Genomic DNA, 24,276 nt, shown 5'->3' with positions numbered 1-24,276 from the left:
AGTCTCAAGTATATAAGATCCTGAGGAAAAAATGTGCAACTTCTTTCACGTTATTTTTTGCAGCAAATCAGTCCCCTGTTTGGGTTCCCTGTGTGGCATTGTAAATGGCTGTGTCTGTCTAATGAAAGGAGGTGTATGGGGTAGAGAAGAGCTGGGAGTAAGGGCTTTTAAACCCAGTTTCTGCAAAGCTGTTGCTGTATGTTTAACTGCATCCATCTCTCAGAGGTGACATGTTGTACTTAATGACTGGTGGGATCTGTCAAGGGGACTCCGTAGAAGAATTTGATTGTTTGTCTCAAAAGCACTATTTCTGAGACACAAAACTTACAGTTGTTCTCATTCAAAACAAAAGGTCATATTATTCAAATAAAAATGTTTTCATTCATGTTATCCTGATCTGCAATGAAATACTGTAGCTAAAAAAATCTTTCTTGCCTTTCATAGCAAGCTTAGAAATAATTCCAGTTCACATATGGTAGACTGAGCTGCATGCCTTTTTAGTTATAAATACCATCAGAGAATATCCAAAAAAAGATGAGGTGGGAAGGAACCCCTGGAGATGTCAAGCCTACTCCTGCTTAAAACAGGGACAGCTTCTAAGCTTGGTATGGAAATTACTTTTGCCCTGTCTAGCTGAAGTTTGAATGCATCTCAGCATGGAGACAACTGAGTATCTCTAGGGTTGCACTGCTCCCATGAGGAGTTGGGTCCTTGTAGCCTCCATTTGCATTGCTGGCATATTTTCCTGTTGCCTCTTGTCTTTCCACTGTGCATCTGAGAAGAGTCTATCTCTGTCTTCTCTATATGCCTTATAGGATAGCTGAAGGCAATAGACACTTTCTCCAGGCTACAAAAGCTCTGATCTTTCAGCTTCTTCTATTGTGCCATTTGCTTAATCACTTGAACAATCTTGGTGGCCTTCTGCTGGCTCCCCTCCAGTCTGTCAACATCTTTGTCCTGGGAAACCCAGAACTGGACACCACATGCAGATGTGGCCTTCCAAGTGCTGAAATAGAGGGGGTAACACCCTTTTGTTTCACTGTGGTTTGCCGCCTATACCACAAGTGTGTGCTGCTGGTGTGGTGGTCTCCTCATCTGCTGGGACCTCCAAACCCTTTTCTGCAGAGTTGCCCTTTCTGCCCCCAGCTAGCTTGTCCTCAGCATCTGTCTGTGTATGTATTTTGTCTGTCCTACCTGCAGGACTTTTCAGTTGGCCATGTTAAGCCCCATAGGGTTTTGTTGCCTACTCCTCCAGCTTGTTGAAGTTCCTCTGACTAGCAGCTCATGCTTTTTTGTTGTTGTTAGATGTTAAAAGAGTGGTTTCATGAGAATGTTGACCAGCTACCTCAACACCTTAGATGCATTCTACCTGGTTCTAGTGTGCATCATACTAATTTGTAACACTATAGCTAGTGATTTTTTTTTCTTTGTATTAGGGAAAAAATTTAATGTTTCTGCAGTAGACTTTAATTTAGCCTGGAGTATTCAACACACAGTGAAAAGTTTTGAATTCTACCATTTAAGAAAGTGACAGAGGAGTTGAACAGAACTTGGATTTGTTATCTTAAGTTCCAACCTATAGTTGTTTTCAGTTGTTATGAACTTAGCGTTCATTTTAGATTTCTTTAGCAAAGAATTCAGTAAGAGGGTTGCAGTTCCCATGCAGTCTGCACTGTTGTATTTGCCAGATGCATTTATACATTTGGTTCTGTTTAAGTAATTTAGTTGTGGTTGGTTTTAGTTTTGGTTACAAATATATTCTGGGTTTAATAATTTGTAATAGTTGTTGGTAATGCTTTTTTTTAGAGATGAGGTATCTCAGCATAGCTATTCTGTGTTAGTTAATTATTTGTGGCAGAAAAACTAAAATATTGGTAGGAAAAGATTGAATGAAAGAGATTGACAAAGATAATAGAGAACTTTGCCCAGAAGCCCTTTTCTTTAGTTTAAATAATTTTTCTACTTACTACACATGCATGCATATGCTTTTTCTTTGTTACAAGCCGTGAAGACTTGTGTCCCTCTTAGTTGCAATACGTTTTTAGAGTTATGTTAGCTATCAATGCTGAATTTCAGAGCAAGTCTTCGAACTTTGTTCAGCTTTAAGTAAGGAAATGATGAGTAGTCCTTACTATCAGAACCAAATAAATGGGAATGGAGGGAGAAGTGCCTAAGGGTTTGGGATGTGGTTTTTGCTTCCTGGTATGTTTTGGGTATCTTCTGCCTTAGCAAAAATAATTGAGAAAATGAGGTGTTCAGTTTTACTGCTAGGAGGCAGTTTAAAAATGCTGTGTACAATTGTCTGTTGCATGTAGGCCTTAACATAGCTAGTCAAGGTAGTGATGTCCCGTTATATGGGTATGAAATGGTGGTGTTTGTGCTAAGTAGGCATTCACAGACAAAATGCATAGAAAGCTGTAATACAAGGGAGAGTGGATCAGTGGTTGTGTATCAGTAATGCACAGTAAAACCTCAGTCAGTCACCGGGGAAAAATTATAGTTGGCATGTTTAAAAAAATATACAAATAACTTGCTATTTCTGGTGTGTTAAGCTATCCAAAGAAATTCAAGAATGGACTTCTTAATGAAATAAAGGCCTTGAAAATATCACATATGCATTAGGTAATATTAGGCTCTTTAAAAAAAATGATCATACTCTTTTATGAAGCGATGTGATGGGAATTACTTAGTTTACTAAGAAATAGAGATGTATATGTGCCTTCTTGTTTGATATGTTAGTAGTCCAAAGGTATTCTTTGAAATTCAGAGTTACTTCCCCAACACTTTGTGTATTTTAAGTCTGAATTTTGTCACTTCAGATGATCTTACTTCTCACTAGATTACAGGAACAGCAAATGTAGGAAGTAACTGTGAATCGCTGGTTCACTTTATACATTCAGTTTTGGTTTTTCAAAGAACAAACACCTAGAAACAGATTTCCAGTACAGCTCAGGCCCACAGAACAAATTAGGAACAGGAGACTGCCAGAGCTACAGTAACAATTCATCATGAAATTCTGCATAAAATAAATAGCAGGTTTTGAAATGTAAACTGCAGAAGGTATTGTACATTGGATGATTCCTGGGGAATTTGTTTCGTAGCATGGCCTTACCACCAAATGTGCCTTTGTTCCGAAGAGATAGTTATACTGTTTTTAGTCATTGATAATTTTGAATATATGATATATCTGAAGGTGTTATTTGCCTTTCTACATCTTTTCTTCATTTAATATTACCCAGGCTATTGAGAAGAACTGGTGCTTATTGTCTGTATTGCCTCTTTTCCAAAGTGGTCATTGCCAGCAAATAGCACTCTGTCTTCTACATAGCTGTGTTGGTTCAGGAATGGGTTGTTGGTAACCTGAGGCTGGATGCAGAATAATCTGGGATTGCATCTTTGATTTAACACCGAGGTTATTGACCTCTTCTCATTCCTACGGGCTGTAGATACTCAGATTCTCTTAGAAAATATCTGCCTAGCCACTCAGATTTACTCAGTGGGGATGTTGTCTGATCTAGAAAGAAATTTAATTAACAAATTGGTGTTGTATGTATGTTAAATGAAAATATTAATGTAGATTCATACAGTTGTTGGGTTACTTCAGGGATGCAGGAGAAGAACCAGATTTTTGTTTTGTTGAAAAATACCTTTATGTTTGGCTTAAAAAAAAAAAAAAGTCTAGTTATATGGTGGCTCACTCACCCCACTCCATACCCCCAAATAGGGGAGAGAATCTAAAGGGAAGGGAGAAACTTGGATTGAGAGAAACACAGTTTAATAAAATAACAAAATACTAATACACTACTCGTATTTATCTATAAAATAAAAGATACTCAATGCAATTCCTCACAAACTCTGTCCACACTGAGCAGCCGGTCCCAGGAAACAGCACCTGGTCCCGAACAGCTGATCCCAGAGAGAGAAAAAAAGGATAAAGGCAGAAGGGCCCAGAGGCCTCTGCAAACAGCAGGATGGGAAAAGGCTGAACTAAACGTCTCGAACATAACTTGGCTGAACAGGTCTCCAAGAGCAAAGAGAACACAAGAAAGTGACTGGAAGGTCCCAAGTCTCCTTAAATAATTAGCATGATGCTAATGGGATAGAATACTCTTACTGATCAGTCTGGATGTCAGTCAAGCTCTGCCCCATCCATGCCCCCCTTCCTCGCTGCCTCACACCTGTATGCAAAGTGCTCAGAACATCCTTGGCTCTCAGACCAGAGCAATTAAAAACATTAACTCTGTCCCAGGGTGTTATCTCTTGTTCTCAAACTCAGTCCAAATAACAACCGTGCTAACTATAGAAAAGAAAGGTTTCTAACTGCATGAGGAAGATTAACTCATTTTCAGTCAAACCAGCACAACTGGTTGTTCTGATAAAGTATAACAGCTCACTGATGGCTTTGCAGGATGCATGCAGTATTTACTATTGTTTTGTATCAAATATGTATCTAAAAGGTTTATAAAATTGTAACTTCTGGATATATTCGGAATAGAGTGTACAGGCAAAAAATGTGTTGCACTTTTTTAAAGCTTTTTAGCTCTTGGTATTTATCTGTTAAGAGTGCAAAAGGAGAAATTTCCCTAGCAATGGATTAGTTCTCCCCATGTTTGGGGTGAAAACTAGCCATATTTAAAGTTCTTAGAAGAACGCTAACAACCTAATTAAGGCAAAAAAAAAAACCAACCCAAACATATCCAATTAAGATCATAGCCAAATAAATGCTAATAGGCAGCACAACAGTAAACTGAATCATAACAAAGCTTTTGTCCTTTTAAAGCATTTAATAAAAAGTAATTCGGGCAGATGTCATTTTTCATAAAGAAAATTCCAGTAAGGTTTAAAAAGTCTGGTGATAGATGAAGGCTCCTTAGGTTTTATAGGGGTGTGCTTATTTTCTCTTATTAATTTTCCTGTCATTGCTGTACAATATACACAGCCACGCACTGCACAGTTTGTAAACTAAAATGGACAGATTTTTTTGTCTCTGCCCACTGTAAGATCTTTGTTTCACGCTTTTGAATAATGTGATTTTGCAACATGTAGACAAAACGCATGTCACTTCAAGGTGAAAATCTCAGATTTCATTATACTGATCTGGGCTTATTTTTTTTCAACAGCTCTCCAGGCTTTGTTGTGGTGTCCTCTTACATGGACTCACACAACCTGTTTAACCTTCTTGTTCGTGAATCTAGTGACATCTTATTTTTTGCCTTAGAGCTTGAATCCTCAAAATACCTGTGCCTATTTCTCAGTCTCAAAAACTTCCACATATAATATAAGTACTCGCAGTAAAGAAAGTTAAATTTGTGTTTCTTTGTGGTGGATTGAAGTGCATCAAATGGTTATGAGGGCCAGCAGAAGGTAATTGCCTAGATGAGGTGACAGATGTTAGGAGTGATGAAGATACTGCAGTTGCAGAAGGCCTAGGGTGGCCTTTCTTGAGGGAAGAATAATAGAGTCATTTCAGTTGAAAGAGACCCTCAGGATCAAGTCCAACCATAACCAAATTGTAGCACTAAACCATGTCCCTAACAACCTTGTCTAAACGCCTTTTAAACACCTCCAGGGATAGTGACTCCACCACCTCCCTGGGCAGCCTGTTTGACTGCCCGCCAACCCTTTCTGTGAAGAATTTTTTCCTGATATCCAATCTAAACCTCCTCTGGTGCAACTTGGTCATTTCCTCTCATCCTATCACTTGCTACTTGGGAGAAGAGACCAACTGCCTCCATGCTACAACCTGCTTTCAGGTACTCGTAGAGAGCAATAAGGTCTCCCCACAGTTCCAGTTCCCTCAGCCGCTCCTCATCAGGCTTGTGCTCCAGTCCGTTTGCCAGCTTTGTTGCCTTCTCTACACTCTCTAGTACCTCAATGTCCTTCTTATGATGAGGGGAAAGATACTTGCTGAGCTTGTTTGGGGCAAGGAGCAGGAGGAATTGAGGTTAGGGGGTAGGAGGAGTCGAGATTGGGGCATGGGAGGAGGCTGAAACTGTCAAGAAGGGAGATAAAGATAGTGGGAGGGATCAAAGACACCTGGGACCTCTTCCACCTGCTGCCTCACAGAGCCCAGGACATGTTCCCAAGACAAGCGAGCCTTCCTCCCTGCTGCCACCACCACCTGTGAGCCCTTGTTTTCTGTTTTCGCTTTCCAGCTCCACTGAGAGATGCCTGGGGGAAAGTTGGGTGGCCCTTGTCAGTCAGATCCATAGAAGTGGATGGGGTTTGGTGGTTTTGGCGTTTCTTCATTTAATTCTAGAAAACAGATATGTAGTAAAGTTGGTACAAAGATTGAAAAGTCAGTCTCTCCATAGTTCAGGAGATGCTATTAATAGCATCAGGCTTGTCTTTGCAGTTTTTATTCAACCCTCTGATTTATGCATTCTTTTATATCAAGTAATTATCAGTTACATACTGTTTTTACCACACTCTCACTTGTCTTGGGAAAATACAGGGAAGTCACTGAAGCAATGAAATGCTGCTGAGAGCTGTGGTAGAAACACCCATGTGGAAACTGCTACTTAACTTTACAGAGCGCAATTGAAGGTGCAGTAAACAACCTGGAACTCCTTGCTGAGCACAAAACAGTATAAATAGCTTTGCATTAAAGTGATTACTCTTCAGTCTGGAACTGAAAGCTGCAGTAGCTTTTGCTTTGTCAGTTTGGACAACTGGCAAATCTAGCGTGAGACTTTTCCTCTGGTTTTTAAAAATGCCCTTTTGAGAGATCAGCCCCATGAGTTGTCACCTGATCCAAGTTTGTCACTCTTATAGCTTGGATATCTTGGCACTTTTCTGAAGGATGGCATGCTTTTGATACAGGCTGCAGCTGAAAGAGGCACATTTAACAGAAGATATTGGGAGACCTTTTTCCTGGAAAGGAGCAATGTTGCTCCACTTACCACTGGCTTTGGTGCTCAGTAACTCTCAGTATTTTGGGAGCAAATTTATGCTCAGATTTTACCTGTTGTGATCCACGTGAAGAAAAAAATACCTTGTAATTAGAGCAGTATCCTCCTGGCAGATACTGATTTGATGGTGCTTCAATATGGTGCCTCTCTTCCCATTAATGCATTAAATCCGTATGCCTCATGGCATCTAGTGAATAATAGTGCTGGAGGCCTGTTGGCACTTTTTCTAAGTGGCCCATACTGCATGATTGCTTGAGTGCTTGGCTTTGCTATTAATATTGTATTTTTTTTATACAAAAGGTGATCTTAAACTAAACTTGTATCGTTATCCTTAAAATACATATTGCTTTTAGCAGAACTATAAAAACACGTTTACTGTCCTCTCCACTTATTTGATGTTCTCATGTGCCAAAGAACTACCTCTCAATCTGAAATGAATACTGTAATGTACCATTGAGGGATGGCTGGGTTCTCTACAGGGTCTGGTAGAAGACAAGGTCCTTTATTTTTTTTTTTTTCCCCCCCTTTTAAAAAGAAATGTTATCTTTTTGTTGTTGTTTTGTTTCCTTTTCTGCAGCTGACTTTATTTGAAAAAAAGATCCATATGTTCAAGGAAGGTGTTAAGGTCAGAGTTTTGAAAGGAATTAGAGATGCAGCAAACTGTCAGGAGATTTTTGGGTGCAATGGGCCTGAGAGTGGTGTTAGGGGCCAAGGAGACCAGAGGAGTGAGCCTGGTTGGTAGATCAGATGTGGCAGAGGGGATGACAGCAGCATGACAGAAAGTATGTTTGATGCTTACCTGTTTGTAAGAAGATTTGTTCTCTTATATTTGTAGGATCTACAGCTAGAATATGGTCATGGTCCTCAGTGTGGCTACTTCTTGGGTGCAAATAAGTGAGTAAGCAATGACATTTTCTGTTTTAATATAAAAATCACTAATGCATGTCAAACACATTAGCTGAAATGGATGTAGTAACATATGTCAAGTTTGTTTTACCACTTACAATTCCCAAATCACTTATTTATTTCTAAAATAATAGTAATTCTAGTGATATAGAATTACAGCACTTCTCAGTATTTGAAACTGTGCTGACCATATTGTCTCTATAGTGCTGTAAACTTCCTTTTGAAAGCTGTTATCTTGGTCTGCTTGTTAACAAAATGTTCTGCATGGATAGGTCCCACACACCACAATTTTACCCCATCTAGGAGCCAGCAGTGCTGCTCCTTGACATTGCTTTATGCCCTTTTTCATGTTATAAGGTGCTAGAAACATTCCATTCTAGATGCTTTAAAAAAAATAAAACTTGCCTGTCTCAGCAAAGTCCTTTGACTTCATGTTCATGTATTAAATAATTTTGTTGTATTATGGAGTGTTCCATGTAATTCTTCCTTTCCAGCCAATTTCCTGATTTAAATTTATGCATGTCAAACTTAGAGTGCTAGCTTTGCTAAATTAAATAATACTTTTAAAATGCAGAAAATCTACTCATAGAACGTGATCTTTTTAATCAGTCTTTTAGTTGAGGAAAATAGGAATACTGATATCTTCTGAAATCTTGTTGTTTCTCATCCCTGTGGTTTGCCTGCTATTTCTCCCTGTCTGTGTTTTCAGACAAAGACACAAAAATGGGAAAAGTTCAGATTGTTACAAAAATTAACTAGGGAAGAATGAATTTATTTCAATAGTAGTTTAATCCTCTTGGCAGTCTGACTTTTTAAAATGTAACCTTCTTGGATAATACGGATTTGTTTTAAATTGGATGAAACTAAGACCACTGCACTTGGATGAACAACGACCACTGCACTTAACAGCAATACATTAATAAGCACATAAGAAAGTGTTGTGTGGAAACAAAGACAGCTATGTTAATTTGTTATGTGGATGGTTAATGTATGCTTTTAAGGCCAGCTGAAATAACATGCTCTGGATAATTCACTGACAGAATCATAAGGGCATTTGTCCTGGCTTTTGATAATTAAGTTTGTGTGCCACAATTAAACTGTGTTCTTGTTCTTATTTAATGCTGAAGGAGTCTCTTAAAATCAGTTGAAGAAGAACTGCATCAGCGGTAATTCTATTCTTTTTTTTTTTTTCTGTCTTATGTGTTTCAAAGTCATTTCTGTGTTGATTTCTTATGTCTGCTACAGCTAGTTCTTGCTTGTCCCTGTACTTGCTGAGAGGATATGGGAGAGGCTTAGTTGTCTGGATTGCAGCTGTGCTTTCAAGAATAATAATAGTGATAAAAAGCTAAAAGACAGCAAAATTCCGTAAAAGAGGTAGTAACCCTTGAGCTCAGACTTTTTCACAGTAGCCAAGGTGATTTTAATACAACTCACTCAGCCATAGTACCTTGTTCATTTTCTTAGGGGACACGTGGCACATTTAGAAGATGATGATGATGCGGATGATGATGCCAAACAGTAAGTTCTTTCTTCTTGTAAAAATAAATATATATATAAGCAGAATTTTGAATAGATGAAATTAAAAAAATGAATAATGTTCTAGCCCTAATAGCTCAGCATTCTTCTTCCTCTATAGCAGTTTTAAAGGTAGACATTTAATGTTGTTCCTATATGACATTACTAGAAGTTTTCTTATTCTGCTGATAAACTTGTGATAAATTAGGGGGGAAAATATCTTGTTCCTCACTTGCTGCAGTTGTCATTTTATCTTCTAATCTTGAACAAAATCTTGGCATAGATACATTGAGCCAGTAATTCATCTGATCACAGTCCTGATGTTTTCTTTAGAACCTGTGAATATATATTAAAAGAAAGCTCATTAAAATACATAAATATATCCATAACTATCTTCTCTAGATGACTTTGTTCAGCCCACATTGTTAGCTAGGAGGATGCTTGTCTGAGTCCTTGATTTTTTGTAACAGAGCTGGCTCCATTACCACAGAGAAAACAAGAGTATATAACTGCAAAGGCCGTAACAATAGGCATGTGTTTAATTATGCTCATATTACATTCTACTAGTATAAGTATTCTAGGGCTATTTTCAATTGACAGATAAGAGCTGAAACAATTTAAAATGCATAGGCAGTATGTGGAAATTTACATTCCTGAATAAATCTGATGTAAAGACCAGAAAGAAAGATGTGATTGAGACAGAATTCTTGTTTACTTTCTGTTAATGAATAATTTTTAAAGATATTGCTTCATACTAGAAATTTGTAAAATAAGCGTTATCTATTACTGGCATCTATCTCTTACAGAGAACCAAACCTCTTTTTTTTTTTTTTTTTTTTTTTAATGGGTTATTTTACTGCTGCTCTTTTATAAAAGGGCAGTGGTTTTATCACTGTACTGAACAGGATGGTAGAGCTACTGATAGCATCTGACATTAGTTAGATTAGTTAGGTGACAACTACATTGAACTTGCATCGTTTAATGATTAACTTCTCAAAACACAAGTAAGTTTACTGTTTAACACAAGTCATATTTATAGAAGAAAAATGATTGTTAGTCAGTTTTTAGCAGGCTTTATTCCCTTGCTAATTGCTTAAGAAATTCCTCATATTTCATTATTAGGCAGTTGTTTCAAGGCATGATTGGTTACACAGTTCATCAATAATATCTTTGAGAGGAAGAGGTTGATAATGCTCCTCCTTGATCTGCTCCCCTGCATTTGGCCCAAGCTGAGAACCCACTTTGCTCCCAGCTGGATAGACCTTGGTAAAGATAACTCAGGTTTCCTGCACTGTAGGATGCAATGGTCCCTGTAGCTCCATACTGCCGGCCCCACTCTGGCCATCAGTGAAGATGCTCTGGACATCTGTGCTGCTGCAAGCCAGCTCAACTTGGTTCCTCCATCTGTACTGATCTCTGCACGTTTTTTATATATAACTCTGAGTCTGTTCAGTTTTGCTTAATCTTGTTCTTTCTTCCTCCGCTTCTTGCTTTGTTTGCAGCCACTATCATCAACTTTGGTAATGTTCCAGGGCTTGGAACTTCTTGATCCCTGCTGTCTTGAAGTGCTTGTGCTGATTTTTTGTCCAGTGTTTTGAGATCCTTGTTGCTTGTGCAAACTCCATGAAGACTTTCAAACAGCGTTGGCTTTAGCTGCTTCTGTCACTGTCACGTTTCTGTGGATTTTCTTTTTCAGGTTAAGCAAGAAAGAACCTGATAGCTTCCAGGGAGGTTCCAGTTTGTTTGACCCTAAGAACAGTTACCAATAGTCTTCTAAAGAAGTCCTGATGTTCTTTGCTTCTTCCTGTATTCCATCCTAGGTACTCTTGCCCTACAGAGAGGGCCTGGCGATTTCCTGTAAGCGCAGGAATTAGCCTTGAATGCCTCAATCTTGGATCAGACAGGTTGTGTATCTGCGCCTTTCTTCTTAGTATCTGTTTGAGCCCAAAGCTCTGCTGCAATATGTTGGTTCGTCAGCTTGGTCTTGGATATCTTTCTCTGTACACCCCTGAAGATTCAAGGCTCTCATTTGGTTTATATTCTGAGCAGTGAAGCTGCAATTGAAGAGCACATGTGACATCAGTCACTTCTCCCTTCAGATTCAAAATGAAAACAATGAAGCCACTGTGTGCCTTCCAGTCCACGCTAGTGCTGCTGTGTGACTCTGAAGCTGGGTGATTCATAGAAGAGAATCCACACACTTCAGGGAACAATATAAAATTCTCTCTCTTCATTTAACAATTTTAATTGTTTTGATATTTCTTTTTCTTTCATTTGCAGCAAAGCTGACAATACTTGAACTTCCTACTTATGGAAGCTGGGCAAGCAGAAATTATTGGGGCACTTCCCCGTGCAATCAGCAATGACAAACTGCACAGAAACCTTGCTCTTAAAACCAGAGCACACAGTCCTTTGTACAAACGCTGTCACATTTATGCCAAATACTGTGGTGTGGGGTTTTTGTGGTATTTGTTTTGTTTTGCTTTGGGTTTTTTTGTTGGTTTTTTTTTGTTGTTGTTGTTTGGTTTGATTTTTACCTTTGGCAGCTCAATAACACTGTGATGTCTGAGATACAGGGAAGAATATGAAAGAAAATAGCAATGGAGATTAGACACACATGACTGAGGACTTAAGCTTGGTCCCATGTTATAAAAAGAATATAATTTCCACCATCATAATAGCTGAAGTGCATTACATGGAGTAACCCATTCTCAGAAGTTCCCTTCCAGCTTCTCTGAAGTAAAAGCAACTGATAAGATGCCAGGACAGTAACTCCTGAAAAGAATGAAGCAAAGCAGCCAAGTTGTTGATCTGTAAACAAGCAAGCAAATATCCTAATACTTGGATATTTTCCCAAAACTTTGGAACATAATTGAGAAATAAGGAAAGTACTGTGCAAGAATGTCAAGTTTTCACAGCTATATTCCTAATTTATTTAATGGAAATAATTTTCTGTTCCAAAAGATTAGGAAACAGGACACTGTAAGACTTTTAAAAGCATAAAAAAAAGTAGGAATTTAGGATTTTTTTTAAAACCAGCAGAGAAGGAATGCTGATGCTTCAGCTTTCTTGTTTCCTGCTGATATCTTGCACTATCGAGCCAAGCTGTTGAATTGCTCTTGTGTTAAAACATTGTATTTACCAAGATTTCTGTGAAAAAAAGAAACTTATGAAAGAAACAAAACCCAACAACAAAAACAAACACCAACACAAACCAACCCAGACAGTAGGCTAGCTGTCCATTGCAGTTGGATTTTGCTTTCATGAATAAGGCTGTTCTGAAAAAGTCAGTGGTAGATTTATCAAGGAATGGTTTTCTGCAGTTTTCTTGTAACTCCCCTTTGCCCTGTATAGCTACAGATGGCCCTTCAGAAAAGCTCACTGATATCCTAAACCTTCCTCCTCTCAACAGAACATATCAGGCCTGCTCTGCATCTGTCTACTTTTTTTCTGCACAAATATGTGTATTTTCAACAAATCAGTTCTTGTCATTTTGTGCTCTCTAGGGAGGATCTGTTATGCTCGGGTTTTCGGATGGTATCTGTGTTACGCACAGCAATAACAAAATGTTTGAAAGTATTAGTGATGCAATTATGTGGATATGATAGTGCTGTTGACAAGTTAATGCTGTTTATTTGCATGGCATTTATAAAATCCTATATTCTCATGGATACCGCAATATGAGTTTCGAAGAACTACACTGAATAACAGTCTGTTTTGTCTCTTTCCTTTCTAGTGCTACTATGAAACCTAAAGTGCCACCTCCTTTACCACCAAAGGTAAGTGGGGTGGATTTTTTTTGCCCAGAATAAACGGGCACTTTAAATAAGCAAGTGCAGAAGTGTCTAAATGACTACACTGATGGTTTTCTCTCTTGAGCCATGACTTGAAGACTTGAGGCAACTTTTAAATCAGGAGTATAACCAGGGGGTTGATCTATACGTTTGTAGCCTTTAGTTGCAAATCTGCATGAAGTCTTGCACCATAGGGTATTTGTCAGTGTGAAAGTGCTGTTGCTGACTAATTGCACTTCTGATAGTTTAGAAGGAATAAATTGGATAGTTAAAAAATGTAGTGCCCCAAGTAGTTTTTAATAAAGAGCTGCCAAATAAAGCACTTGGGTCTTAACTTCTGGTGTCTGAATGGTGATCTTCAGAGGCGTGCCTGGGTCAGATTAGGTTTTGCATGCTGCCACTTGAAAAGTAAATCTTTTCACATTGAAATTATCCTAATATGAGCAAAAATAAAAATTAAAAAAGCTTGCATCTTTTTGTCCAGCTGTCAGTTCCCCAGACAAAAACTGCAGGTTTAATTACTTACCTTCCTGCACTATCTTTACATAGCTGAGAAGAACTTTGCAAGCAGCATCAGTGTAGCCAGTGTCTAAACAATGTTTCCCTCTGTGGTTAAATCCCCTATTTGGGATTCCTTACACAGAGTTCTGTCTGTATCATTGAATGTTCCCTGGTTCCCACTAAAATGCCTGATTTGTTTATCTGCAGTCAGAAACAGTAACATTTCTGCATGCCCAATAATTGTTTAATGCATGAGTTAAATATAATGATTTTGAATTTGTCCTTTGTCAATAACAAGGTCTTCCTTATTGCTCTGCATTTCCTTCTAGTTTGTTTTTGAAAGAAATCTGCATAGTAGAACACGTTGCTTTCTCAATTTACATGTGAAATTCCAGGATCCAAGTATTACTTGTATATTTTTCTCATTGAGAAATAACAGGGATGCTTTGAGTCTTTTTTCATTATGTTTTTTATTATTACTATGTCTTTTTCAGCCTAAATCCATCTTTATGCCCCAAGAAACTCCTTCTTCTGAAAATGATAATCAAGGGACAATCAAGAGGTGCCCAACATCAGAGAGTCCAGCAAAATCTGCATCTCAGGTTCCACCCAGACCACCACCTCCTCGGTTACCTCCACAGAAATGTAATGCTTTAGGTAATAAGAATGAAACCAAGAAGTATACAAATATTTCTTAAATAATCTAACGTGATTTTATTTCTACATCTTCACCTATGTCTAAAGTCTATTTAAATTTAATTGATAATTGAACTATAGCCAAGTTTTTCTTTAGAAATGCTAAGTACCTTTTTCCTCATAACTCTGATTGCATCCCTTGCTATGCCCACAATAGATTGTTATATTAATTACCAAAAGCCGTGGACTGAGATTGAAAGTGGCTCTATAGATGGTTGTAAGTGCTCATGTAGGAACATGTATGCTTTAGAAATAAATTAGAGTATCGGAACATGATCTGACATAAGTGGAAATTTTGGCCTTTCAAAATTGTTTTTAGGATAGACTACTTTTTGAGTTGAAGGTAGAACAACACATTTCTAAATATGAATCTTCTTAGGTAATGGAGTCACTTCTGTACAATTAAATGGTGAAAGAGAGGGCTCACCACATCAGCAGAATGAAGCTAGAGACACTAATTTTTCAAGGAAAGAAAAGAAGGAAATACTGGTAGGTATTTAAGCTTCTAAGTGTTATTTTAAAGTTGTCTCAACTGTTCTACATGCGCAATGAAACGGAGCAGGCACGCTCTTTAGTATAGAAATAACGCTGCATGGCATCTTGTTTACTTTGAATCAGAGCACAGTTTTGCTAGATCATCTGGCTGTGATACAGTCTGAAGTTTGAGTCGGTATTTAATTTCCATTAGAAACTACCATAATCACAGATATACAGGATTTACTTGCTTTTGTTGACATACTTGAGAAGCACATAATGAGAGCAAGATCCTTGTGAGCCAGATTTATTATAATGTGTTGTGCTGAGCAATTAAGGAGTATGCTGCCATCTGATGGCCTGCTGGAGGATTTGACTGGCCCTGGGAAAGGAGTTGAGTCAGGGCTGCTCCCAAATGAGTCCTTCTCCTATCCCAGATGTAGGCATACAGGCTTTTTGGTGTTCTAGGGGGGAAAAAAAGAGAAATATAGATTGGAGGTCCAGATATGCAAGCTGTTTGCCCGCTGGCCTCTGGAGCTCTGGGTTTCATGGTTTAGCAGCTTGGATTTAGTGTGAGACTTGAGCTACCTGTACTTACATGAAGTTGTACTCATGGAAATAATACAGTTTTACACTATGTCATGGAGGCACCCCGAAGTTAGTTTAGCCAGACAACAAGGTCCAAAACCAAGCTTTTACTCTGGTCAAAAAGGTGCAGCAAATTAACTGGTAAAGAACGGGGTTTTAGCACTCCAATAACATAAATACAGGTTCAAATATCAGTTGAGGAAATTATTGAGGTGCAGCAAATAATAGCAATGGAGATCCATAGTGTGCATACACGTGGCTCACAAAAACAATGTCAGAGCTGCCCCTGATTTCAGGAAACAAATACACGTACTCATATTTAGGCACGGAATACCCTCACTTTGTATAGTGAGGAAAAACACCCGCAAATTTTGCAAGGAAATATTAAGTAGGTTATCACTCCCAACGGTGCGGTGAGGCAGTCCCAGTCCTGGGAGATCCTGCCTAAGGGGAGGGCTCTCGATGGCAGCATTTGGCCCGCTGCTCCAAGAGAACATGCCAAGCGCATGCCTCGGCGGGGTTCCCGTTTATATAGCTGTGTCAAATCTGACTGTGGGTGTTCCAGAAGCTTCTCTGCACCCCCGCTCTGGCTGTGGGGTGCCCTGAAACTTCTCAGCTCCTTGGCACCTCTGCGCCCCGTCCTCCTCTCTCTTACCGACCCTGGCCAACAGGCTCTGGGGTCAAACAAAAGAAGCTGTTAACCTCGTTGCAGGAGAGGTGGGGGGATGTGTCTGCACCATCCATATTGAAGGAAGCGGGGCAGGGCTGAGGGAGAGGCGGGCGGGAGGGGTGTATGCAACTGCCACGTACCACGTGCAGTCTGATCTAGCTGTGAGCTGAGGAATGAGAATACTCCTGCATCCCTTTCTCCTCTTCAGTGAGGTTTTCCATCAAAGCAGCAAATGACTTCCAGAGTGGTTGCTCTGTTATTATTCAAAAGCAAAAGTGAGAATGTGAGATAGGAGAAAGTGGGACATCTGTAGATAGATCAGATTAAATGTAACATGAAGCTCTACTCTTTGGGGGCTTCTTCTAAGGATGAGTTTGGAAATGTCAGTCTTTGAGAGAAGAGGAAATACAGCAGAAATGTGTGTGTTTTTTGCTTTGTTTTAAGGAAGTGCCAGTAATACTGGCAGTACTTTGGAAAGTGTGATTTCCTGAACTGCTTTGAACTTGGCATTTGAAATTGTGCGTTTAAAGTTTCCAATGTTACCTGTAAAATACTCCAAGAAATTGATACTGATACAGGAAAGTGGGTCTAGTACTGATTGATAGAGTTTAATGCTGCTTGTAATATTGAACAATTTAACAATATCTACAACATTGCTTAAACTTTGCATTGCTGGATATTGCGTGTTTTCAGGCATCATCGTAATGTGAAAATGTTGTGCAATAGACCACGCAGACATACAAAGAGGAGATATTAGGGAACCATATTAACAGTAGATATTTCAATGAAAGAAAGATACTGGTAGTCTGTGGTAAGCAAACTTAGACAGAATTATGGAATTGTCAGTTGGAAGTCCCTAGCCTAATCTCATGCTTAAAAATAGGATGGTAGCAAAAGCTCAGCCATGGCTTTCAAATCTAGTACATGTGGCATTAGACACAGCAGAGTGTCCCAATAGGTACCTAGTGCCTTCCATTTAGCATAGCATAGAAATATTCAAGTATTGGCTCTTTATTGTCTCCTCATACTATTATGCTCAGTTACTTAGCAAGTGGTTTTAACAGCAGTCTAAAAAAATTTTTTAGACTTGTATTTTGGTTATGTTGTAGTATGGGGGAGCGTATATGCACATTTATGCATGTATGTGCATGTGAGTATAAACATACTTTTTATTTTCTAGAAACCAATTAGTAATGGCCTTCCTCCCACACCTAAAGTACACGTGAGTATTACCGAGTCATACAAGTGAATGTTGGAAGCAGGACATTTCCTTGCTAAAGCTGAAGAGAATACGTTTTTTGAATGTTTGTAGTATTTTTTTTTTAACTGTAAAAGCTGGTATCTCTTAAAAATGTTAAGCCACAGATATGGGATTTCAGAAACCATCATTGATTTTGTGCTCTTGAAGTAAATTTTGAAAGGTTACCTGTTTGCTTCCTTCATTAAAAACTGAATGAGAGTTCTGTGACTACTGTTACAGAAGCACTTTCAGCGCTGAAGTCTCTCAGGAATTGCAGGTAGCTCAAACTTTATATTATGCAGCTCTAAGTTTTGAAACTTCTGAAAATAGTATTCATAGATGCCTTAGGGCTGGAAATAACTGTTACAGACATCTATGTGCCCCTTCATAACATAAAGCAAACTAGAATTTCATTACAATTTCTGTGTAGACTTATCACTATGCTTTTAGCCAGCACTGTGATCAAAAGAGCCAGTTTTCCCTTTTTGACCATTTGTTTCTGCTCTCACCACTGTCCTTGTTGTGTGGGCAGTGCTGGAATGTGCATTCATGTAGCTATGCTGTGCACCAAATGGGGGATTAATCTGATTTTAAACTAACCTTTTTGCTACGTTACTCCTAAGCCAGATCACTTTCTTGTCTTTCGATAAGAAAATAAAATTGCTACAAGGATATGTAAGTGCAAATGATATTTTGCTTCCTACCAATTTTAGAGAAGCAGGACAGGTTAAGGCAGATGTCATGCTTCTCTTCCTTAGAACTGTAATCTCTTGGTTATATGCACAGAATTGTCCCAGAGCTCTGAATTCTTCATATGTTTAGCATCGTTTATTGAGGCCAATGCTGTTGTAATAAACTAAATATTAAACTAAATGCATTGCCTAGGAGCATGCACTTTCAGCTAGTGAATGATAGAAATTTGGAAGCACTCCTAGCTTTGAAAATAACTGAATCCTCATAGGGAGGGAGAAATATGATAGATTCAGTCACTGGAATGAGAAAAAGGGGTAGAAAATAGAGCAGCTCAGAATGAAGTCATATGTGTTGAACCTTGGCCACAAACTTTGGGGACAGGCCATCAGACAATGATGGTGAGTTGCTAATACAATGAAGCTGTTAAAAGAGACATATTAAAATAGGAAAACTTCTGAAGCTGATCACATGAGTCTCTGGGTGTTGAACAGCTCTCTGCACCTTCATGCATTTTTGTAGCGCACTAATTCTCTGGTTCTGCTGGCCTTCAGGTTAGAAACTCTTTCCATTGTCCTCTTCTTCCCTCATCACACCCCACCTTTTATGCATAACAAACTTCGTAACCTTCCTATTAAGTGTTGAAGACTTGATTTGGCATTTACATGTTCCTCTCTGCTTGCTGTCTCTCCATCAATTGCCAAATAACAAAAATTTGGGTAAGGAAGTGGTTTTTTTCTCCTAAGTCATTGGGATTACTAGACTTTGTACTTTTCTCTATTGTGGAGCATGGTTTGCATCCTGACATCACCTAGGAGTCTTATCCCCTGCTACTGCAAGTGAAATTTTGACAATATTTCAATCTCTTCTTTTTCTGTGGTATATCATTGTTCTGATTCTTGTTTGTTTGGGTTTGATTTGTGGTTCTTAAGTATGTTGCCGAGCGTTAAGAAGTGTTTTGTGTTCTCATTGTCCTCTGAAATAGTTAGATGTTCTAGTGTTCCGTTCAAAATGATATCTATGCATGGTTGCCTGTGACTGTAGAGATTTTGTTCAACTTTCTTAATAACCCAGTCTGGTAGTGTTTTTCCCTGCTATCTCAGGTGGCTTGCAGCACACAGAGACCTGTTAGATCCTCCCAATGAGGAAATGCCCTGCCTGCTGAAATTCCCCTGAGACTTAAATGCATCCATGGCAGTAGCCATGCTTCAACCATTTGTTCCATGTTTGTGGGCTTTTTTCCACACTAGCAATTCAGTTTAATTTCTCTGATTCTCGGCTGGTTCCTTGAGATTCTTTTGGTATTTAGAGATTATACCCTCACGCTCCGTTTACCCTTCTGAGGCATTTGCAAGCAGCATCTTGACTCTGCAGGCTTCCCGGAGATTAGGGCTGAAAATGGCCAGAGGAAAAAATTGTTAAGTCTCTTCTGATTTCTATCTTGTCCTTCTTTCTTATCTAACTTAGCACTGCAGCCTAACTAGGTCGTAGCAGTGAGCACAGCTTTCCTTCTCATCTCTCTTCAGTGCTTGGCAAGCATCAAGGAGAATTGCGTAGCTGGTTACAGGAGCAGCAGAAACACCAGTATTCTAGGAGATAAGTGCTTCCACTGTCCTCTGGTGTGTTTTCTGTTGAGTGCCTTCCAGTGCCTTGCACACGTGGAAAGAGGCCATAAAAAGCCCGCCTAAAAAACCCTTATTGTTTTTCTTTATGTCATCCCTCCTTCAAACTCTGCCAAGGGGTTTGACAACATTGAAGCTGTCAGAACCTCAAGGTCACTCTATGTCAGTGTCTTCTCATATGCCTGCCTCATGTATATGTTATTTTTCTTACACTTGGAGACAGTTCATCTCGTTGTCTAGCAAGCAGCTAGTACTCAGATTCCTGCAGTAGTACTGGCAGTGGTGGAGTCTTTGAAGTTATTTTTCTTTTCTTATTAAAGTAAACTATGTTCATAAGAGACTGAAATGTGTGCAGACTTTGTTATTCAGCAGCAGGTTAACAAAATAATTGTCCAAATACTGACATGAGAACTACTTGGTTAATTAAGTTTATAGATTGATAGTAGTTTACAAAGTATTAATATGAAGTGAGAACATTGCCATTCTGTAGCTGTATCACAGGGTGTGTTGCTTTGCGTAAAGGTGATACCTGCTTGTATTCCGAATGACAGCTGTTAGCTATGACTGGTTCTTATGTTTGACCATCATTTGATAAATGATAACATGTCACTTTACTAATTGTTGTTTACTACTGCATCATTCCTTTTTATCTACAGTACTAAAGTCATGTTATTCAGGAACCTTTTTAGGTTTGTCACTTTTGTAGTAAGCATGTGCTTAGACTGTTAATTTAAGAGCCAATTCCAAAATGCTAATTCTTGTATGTATGTTAGAAAGGGTCTTGCGTACAAAGGAAAAATCACTTTAAAAAAAAAAAAAATCCTGTTGTCAACTTGTCTGGATGAGGTTGTTTTCCACATGGCAAATTAAGCTAATCATAACCTTTTGTTACTACTTTAAGTAAAAATAATCCTACTGGAAATGTCACGTGTTAATTTTTCATAAGTATATTTTTAATTGTTTTTACTTCTACAGATGGGTGCTTGCTTTTCAAAAGTTTTCAATGGCTGTCCATTAAAAATACATTGTGCAACATCATGGATAAATCCAGATACAAGAGGTAGTGTATTGCCTATATTTTACCAATTTTGTCCTCTCTTCAGATTTCAGGAGTTGTAAAATAGGTTTGTTTATGTAAGCGCAAGTTCTTCTTTAATTATGCCACTGCTGTTTGAAGTTCGATGTTTTTAATTATGTTAAGGTATGTGGGGTGCAGTTTTCAGCTTTAAAAAGATTAAAAAGAATAAATTGCATATCAAAGATAAAAAACAAAACAAAACACTTTTTTGTTTGTTTTATTCAAGATTCTTCTCAAAATGTTAGTCCAAAAGATGCCAATCCTAATTTGTTTTTTAAAAGTCTGACTTCTGGATCACAGTATCACAGTATGTTTGGGATTGGAAGGGACCTCAAAAGATCATCTAGTCCAATCCCCCTGCTGGAGCAGGAACGCCTAGGTGAGGTTGTACAGGAACATGTCCAGGTGGGTTTTGAATGTCTCCAGAGAAGGAGACTCCACAACCTCCCTGGGCAGCCTGTTCCAGTGCTCTGTCACCCTCACTGAGAAGAAGTTTCTTCTCAAATTTAATTGGAACCTCTTGTGTTCCAGCTTGATCCCATTACCTCTTGTCCTGTCATCCTAGTTGGGATTTATCTTTGTCATTCTTGATCATTTTTCATGATTCTCTATCATTCACTTGATTCAGCCCCACCCCCCTGCAACCCAACCCTTTCTGGTCCCACAGGTTTCTGCAGCTTGCTTTATTTTCACATACATTTTAGTGCTTTATTAAGTAATCTGATGAAAGGGATAATTGGTAACATTGTACTCACATTGCCTGCAATTTCACCTTTTGATTATAGGCTCTATAGACATGCTGTTGAGCCAGTGAATAAGAAAACACTTAGGGGTTTTTTAGAAACTGAAATTACAGGAGTCAGTCTTTTGCAGTTGACATCTTCTCAATATGAGATGTCTGTTTTGTTCATGTGCCTAGGTACAATCCAGGGTATTAATTATGTTCTAGAAGTAAGACACCTGCAAAGTACTGAGAAAATGTTCCAGTCAGTACTGCTGTTGAAGTACTCCAAAAGAAGCCTATGAATGTGACATAAAATATATGAAAATGTTGAAGTAGGAGGCCCCACCTTGAATACTGTGTTCAGTTTTGGGCCCCTCATCGTAAGTAGGACATGGAAATACTAGAGAGAGTTCAGAGGAGGGCGACAAAGCTGGTGAGGGGTCTGGAGCACAGGTGTGATGGGGAGAGGTTGAGGGAACTGAGGCTGTTCAGCCTGGAGAAAAGGAGGCTGAGGGGAGACCTTATCACTGTCTACAACTACCTGAAAGGAGGTTGTAGCATGGAGGGGGTTGGTCTCTTCTCCCGAGTAGCAAGTGATAGGATGAGAGGAAATGGACTCAAGTTGTGCCAGGGGAGGTTTAGATTGGATATTAGGAAAAAATTCTTCCTGCAGAGAGTTATCAGGCATTGGAACAGGCTGTCCAGGGAAGTGATGGAGTCACTATCCCTGGAGGTGTTTAAAAGGCATTTAGATTAATTTCTTAGGGACATGGTTTAGTGCTAGAGTTAGGTTAGGTTATGGTTGGACTCAATGATCCCAAGGGTCTCTTCCAACCAAAATGATTCTGTAAAACACTCCTTCCTTAAATCAAGATTTCAGGATTTTTTTTGTTTGTGTTTGCAGATCAGTACTTGATATTTGGTGCAGAGGAAGGTATTTACACACTGAACCTCAATGAACTTCATGAAACGTCGATGGAGCAGGTATATTTCTATTTTCATATTTTGGAAAAAAACCATATCTTTGGCACTTTTTTTTAGCCCTTCAGATTAATGTGGTATAATCCTTGTAAAATTATCTTTACTACAGTTACTTTGGCACTAGCTACACTGAGAAATACCTTTAATGTTTACTTACTGAATATACCTTCCAGTCATGTTTAAGTTTTTTGTAGGCTGACCCAGGTCAGCATATATCAGTGTGTTGAACTTCATCGTAGTGCATTGTCCTGCAGTTAAATGATTTGTTAAATAGTATGGAATTTCCCTGATATATTTTGGCTGAAGGATTCTATTTCCTTTAAGGCTTTGTTACAAGATAAAATATTTGCAACAAATGTGTTTCAGCTACAGGGAAGCAAGGAGTTCCTTTATACAATAGATTCCATTCTTTAAGTTTTAAGAGCTGCTTTGGTGGTGAGACTCAGCTTACTGAATCCCAACTAAAACTCTTATCTTTGCAGAATCTTATAAACAGTAATTTTTTTTAAGGGACTGTGGGGAGAGGGAAAGGCCAGTTTCAGGCTTTGCTGTATGGTGTCTTCTCCAGCTCTTTTGTTAATCTCAAAGAGACCTGTTTTTTTTCCTGCCTTCTCCCTAACTTAGGGAGCTATGCATCTGCCACCAAGATGGAGAAGTTTGCAAGGACAGCCTTCATACTGTAAGCTGGAGGCACTGGTGTTTGCTCATCATCCATGATCCAGACATTGTAGATGAATCTGTTTTGTTGAGAAGGCAGACTAGCTTGTACTGAGCTCCACGTAGCCCGTAATCTTACTGGTGCTTGAGTTAGCTAGTTTAAACGTAGTTCAGGTAACTCTCTGCTGTTACAATGCAGTTGTAAAACCTCTGAGAAATATCACTAATACAATAATTCCTGTAGGCCAAGTAGACAGAAGAAAGTTTTGTTTGTTTGATTTTGTTTCTTTTGATTTGTTTTGTGGCTTTAAAAAAAAAAAAATGGGAAGGGGATTAAGTGTAATGAAACTCCCGCTCTCATATCCAACCTTGTTTTCTCTAAGCACCGTGTTCTGTACTGCATTGGTCTAGTGAGCTTTTAGGGAAATGTTGTAATAAGCACTTAGAGATGAGAAGAGATGCTTGTAAAAACAGCCAGTCATGTGTGGAACAGAAGGGATCAGTGGCAGGCCAATCAGCCTGCAGATTTGAAGTATTGCTGTTCTTCCCTAATCCTCAAATACTAAATCACAATATGCTTATGCAGCCACAGAAGATCAATCAAACTTGCACATTAAATTTGAATACAGACAGGCTGGTAGATTACGTTAGGTTTTTCTTACAATGTTTTTAGGTTATGAGGACACTTCAGGAATAGTAGCGCACTCTCTGTGCCAAGTATTTATTACAGTATTATTTATAATAGGCAATTTGGCTTCAATAGCATTTTCAGGTTCAGTGTTTCACTTCATTGTTTGCTCTGCAGGTCTGATACAATTCAGCATAAAAGCAAAGGTAGTATCCTTGGTAATTTTTCACTACATTCCACTTTGCTAATGGACAAAGCAGAAATAACATACCTTTCCAAGCATTAGTGCAGCTTCAAGATGAATCTCTTGCTCTTTGACAGAAAAATATTTCCATATTTTTGGAAATCTCTTAAAATCTTTCTAATAAATCATCAGTGACGTTTTTTTTTGTTGTAGATTGGTGGGATTTTTTTTGTTTGGGATTTTCTTTTTTTGGGGGGGTAAGGAGTGAGGTGGTTCCGTTTTTGGGGGGGCTTTTTTTAAGAGCAAAAGCAATGTCCTCCTGAGTGGTCCGTGTATCCAACAGTCTGTTTTGTAAAGTGGCAGCAGGAAATGCCTGTGAACTTGGCAACTGTCTGCTGTCCATTCTCAGACTCCACT

At 38.7% G+C, this 24,276-nt stretch overlaps 1 protein-coding gene across 7 annotated transcripts in view; it reads left to right on the top strand.

The window, feature by feature from the left end:
- Positions 1–24,276, top strand: part of MAP4K3 (mitogen-activated protein kinase kinase kinase kinase 3) — an 84,256-nt gene that overhangs the window by 41,253 nt on the left and 18,727 nt on the right. For 4 of the 7 annotated variants that reach the window (XM_080341068.1, XM_080341065.1, XM_080341070.1 and 1 more), the window contains 9 exons: positions 7,747–7,805; positions 8,945–8,983; positions 9,282–9,335; positions 13,069–13,111; positions 14,122–14,284; positions 14,703–14,812; positions 17,236–17,277; positions 20,583–20,667; positions 22,314–22,393. In XM_080341068.1, the coding sequence (XP_080197194.1) occupies positions 7,747–7,805; positions 8,945–8,983; positions 9,282–9,335; positions 13,069–13,111; positions 14,122–14,284; positions 14,703–14,812; positions 17,236–17,277; positions 20,583–20,667; positions 22,314–22,393 (675 nt within the window). The remainder of the gene's footprint in view (positions 1–7,746; positions 7,806–8,944; positions 8,984–9,281; positions 9,336–13,068; positions 13,112–14,121; positions 14,285–14,702; positions 14,813–17,235; positions 17,278–20,582; positions 20,668–22,313; positions 22,394–24,276) is intronic. The other 3 variants (XM_080341066.1, XM_080341067.1, XM_080341069.1) reach the window with 3 other exon arrangements.

This window comes from Nesoenas mayeri (genome assembly GCF_963082525.1).
Source record: "Nesoenas mayeri genome assembly, chromosome: 3".
NCBI classification, from domain to species: domain Eukaryota; kingdom Metazoa; phylum Chordata; class Aves; order Columbiformes; family Columbidae; genus Nesoenas; species Nesoenas mayeri.
Note: the sequence above shows the minus strand (reverse complement) of the source record. Positions and strands in the feature narration are given on the sequence as shown.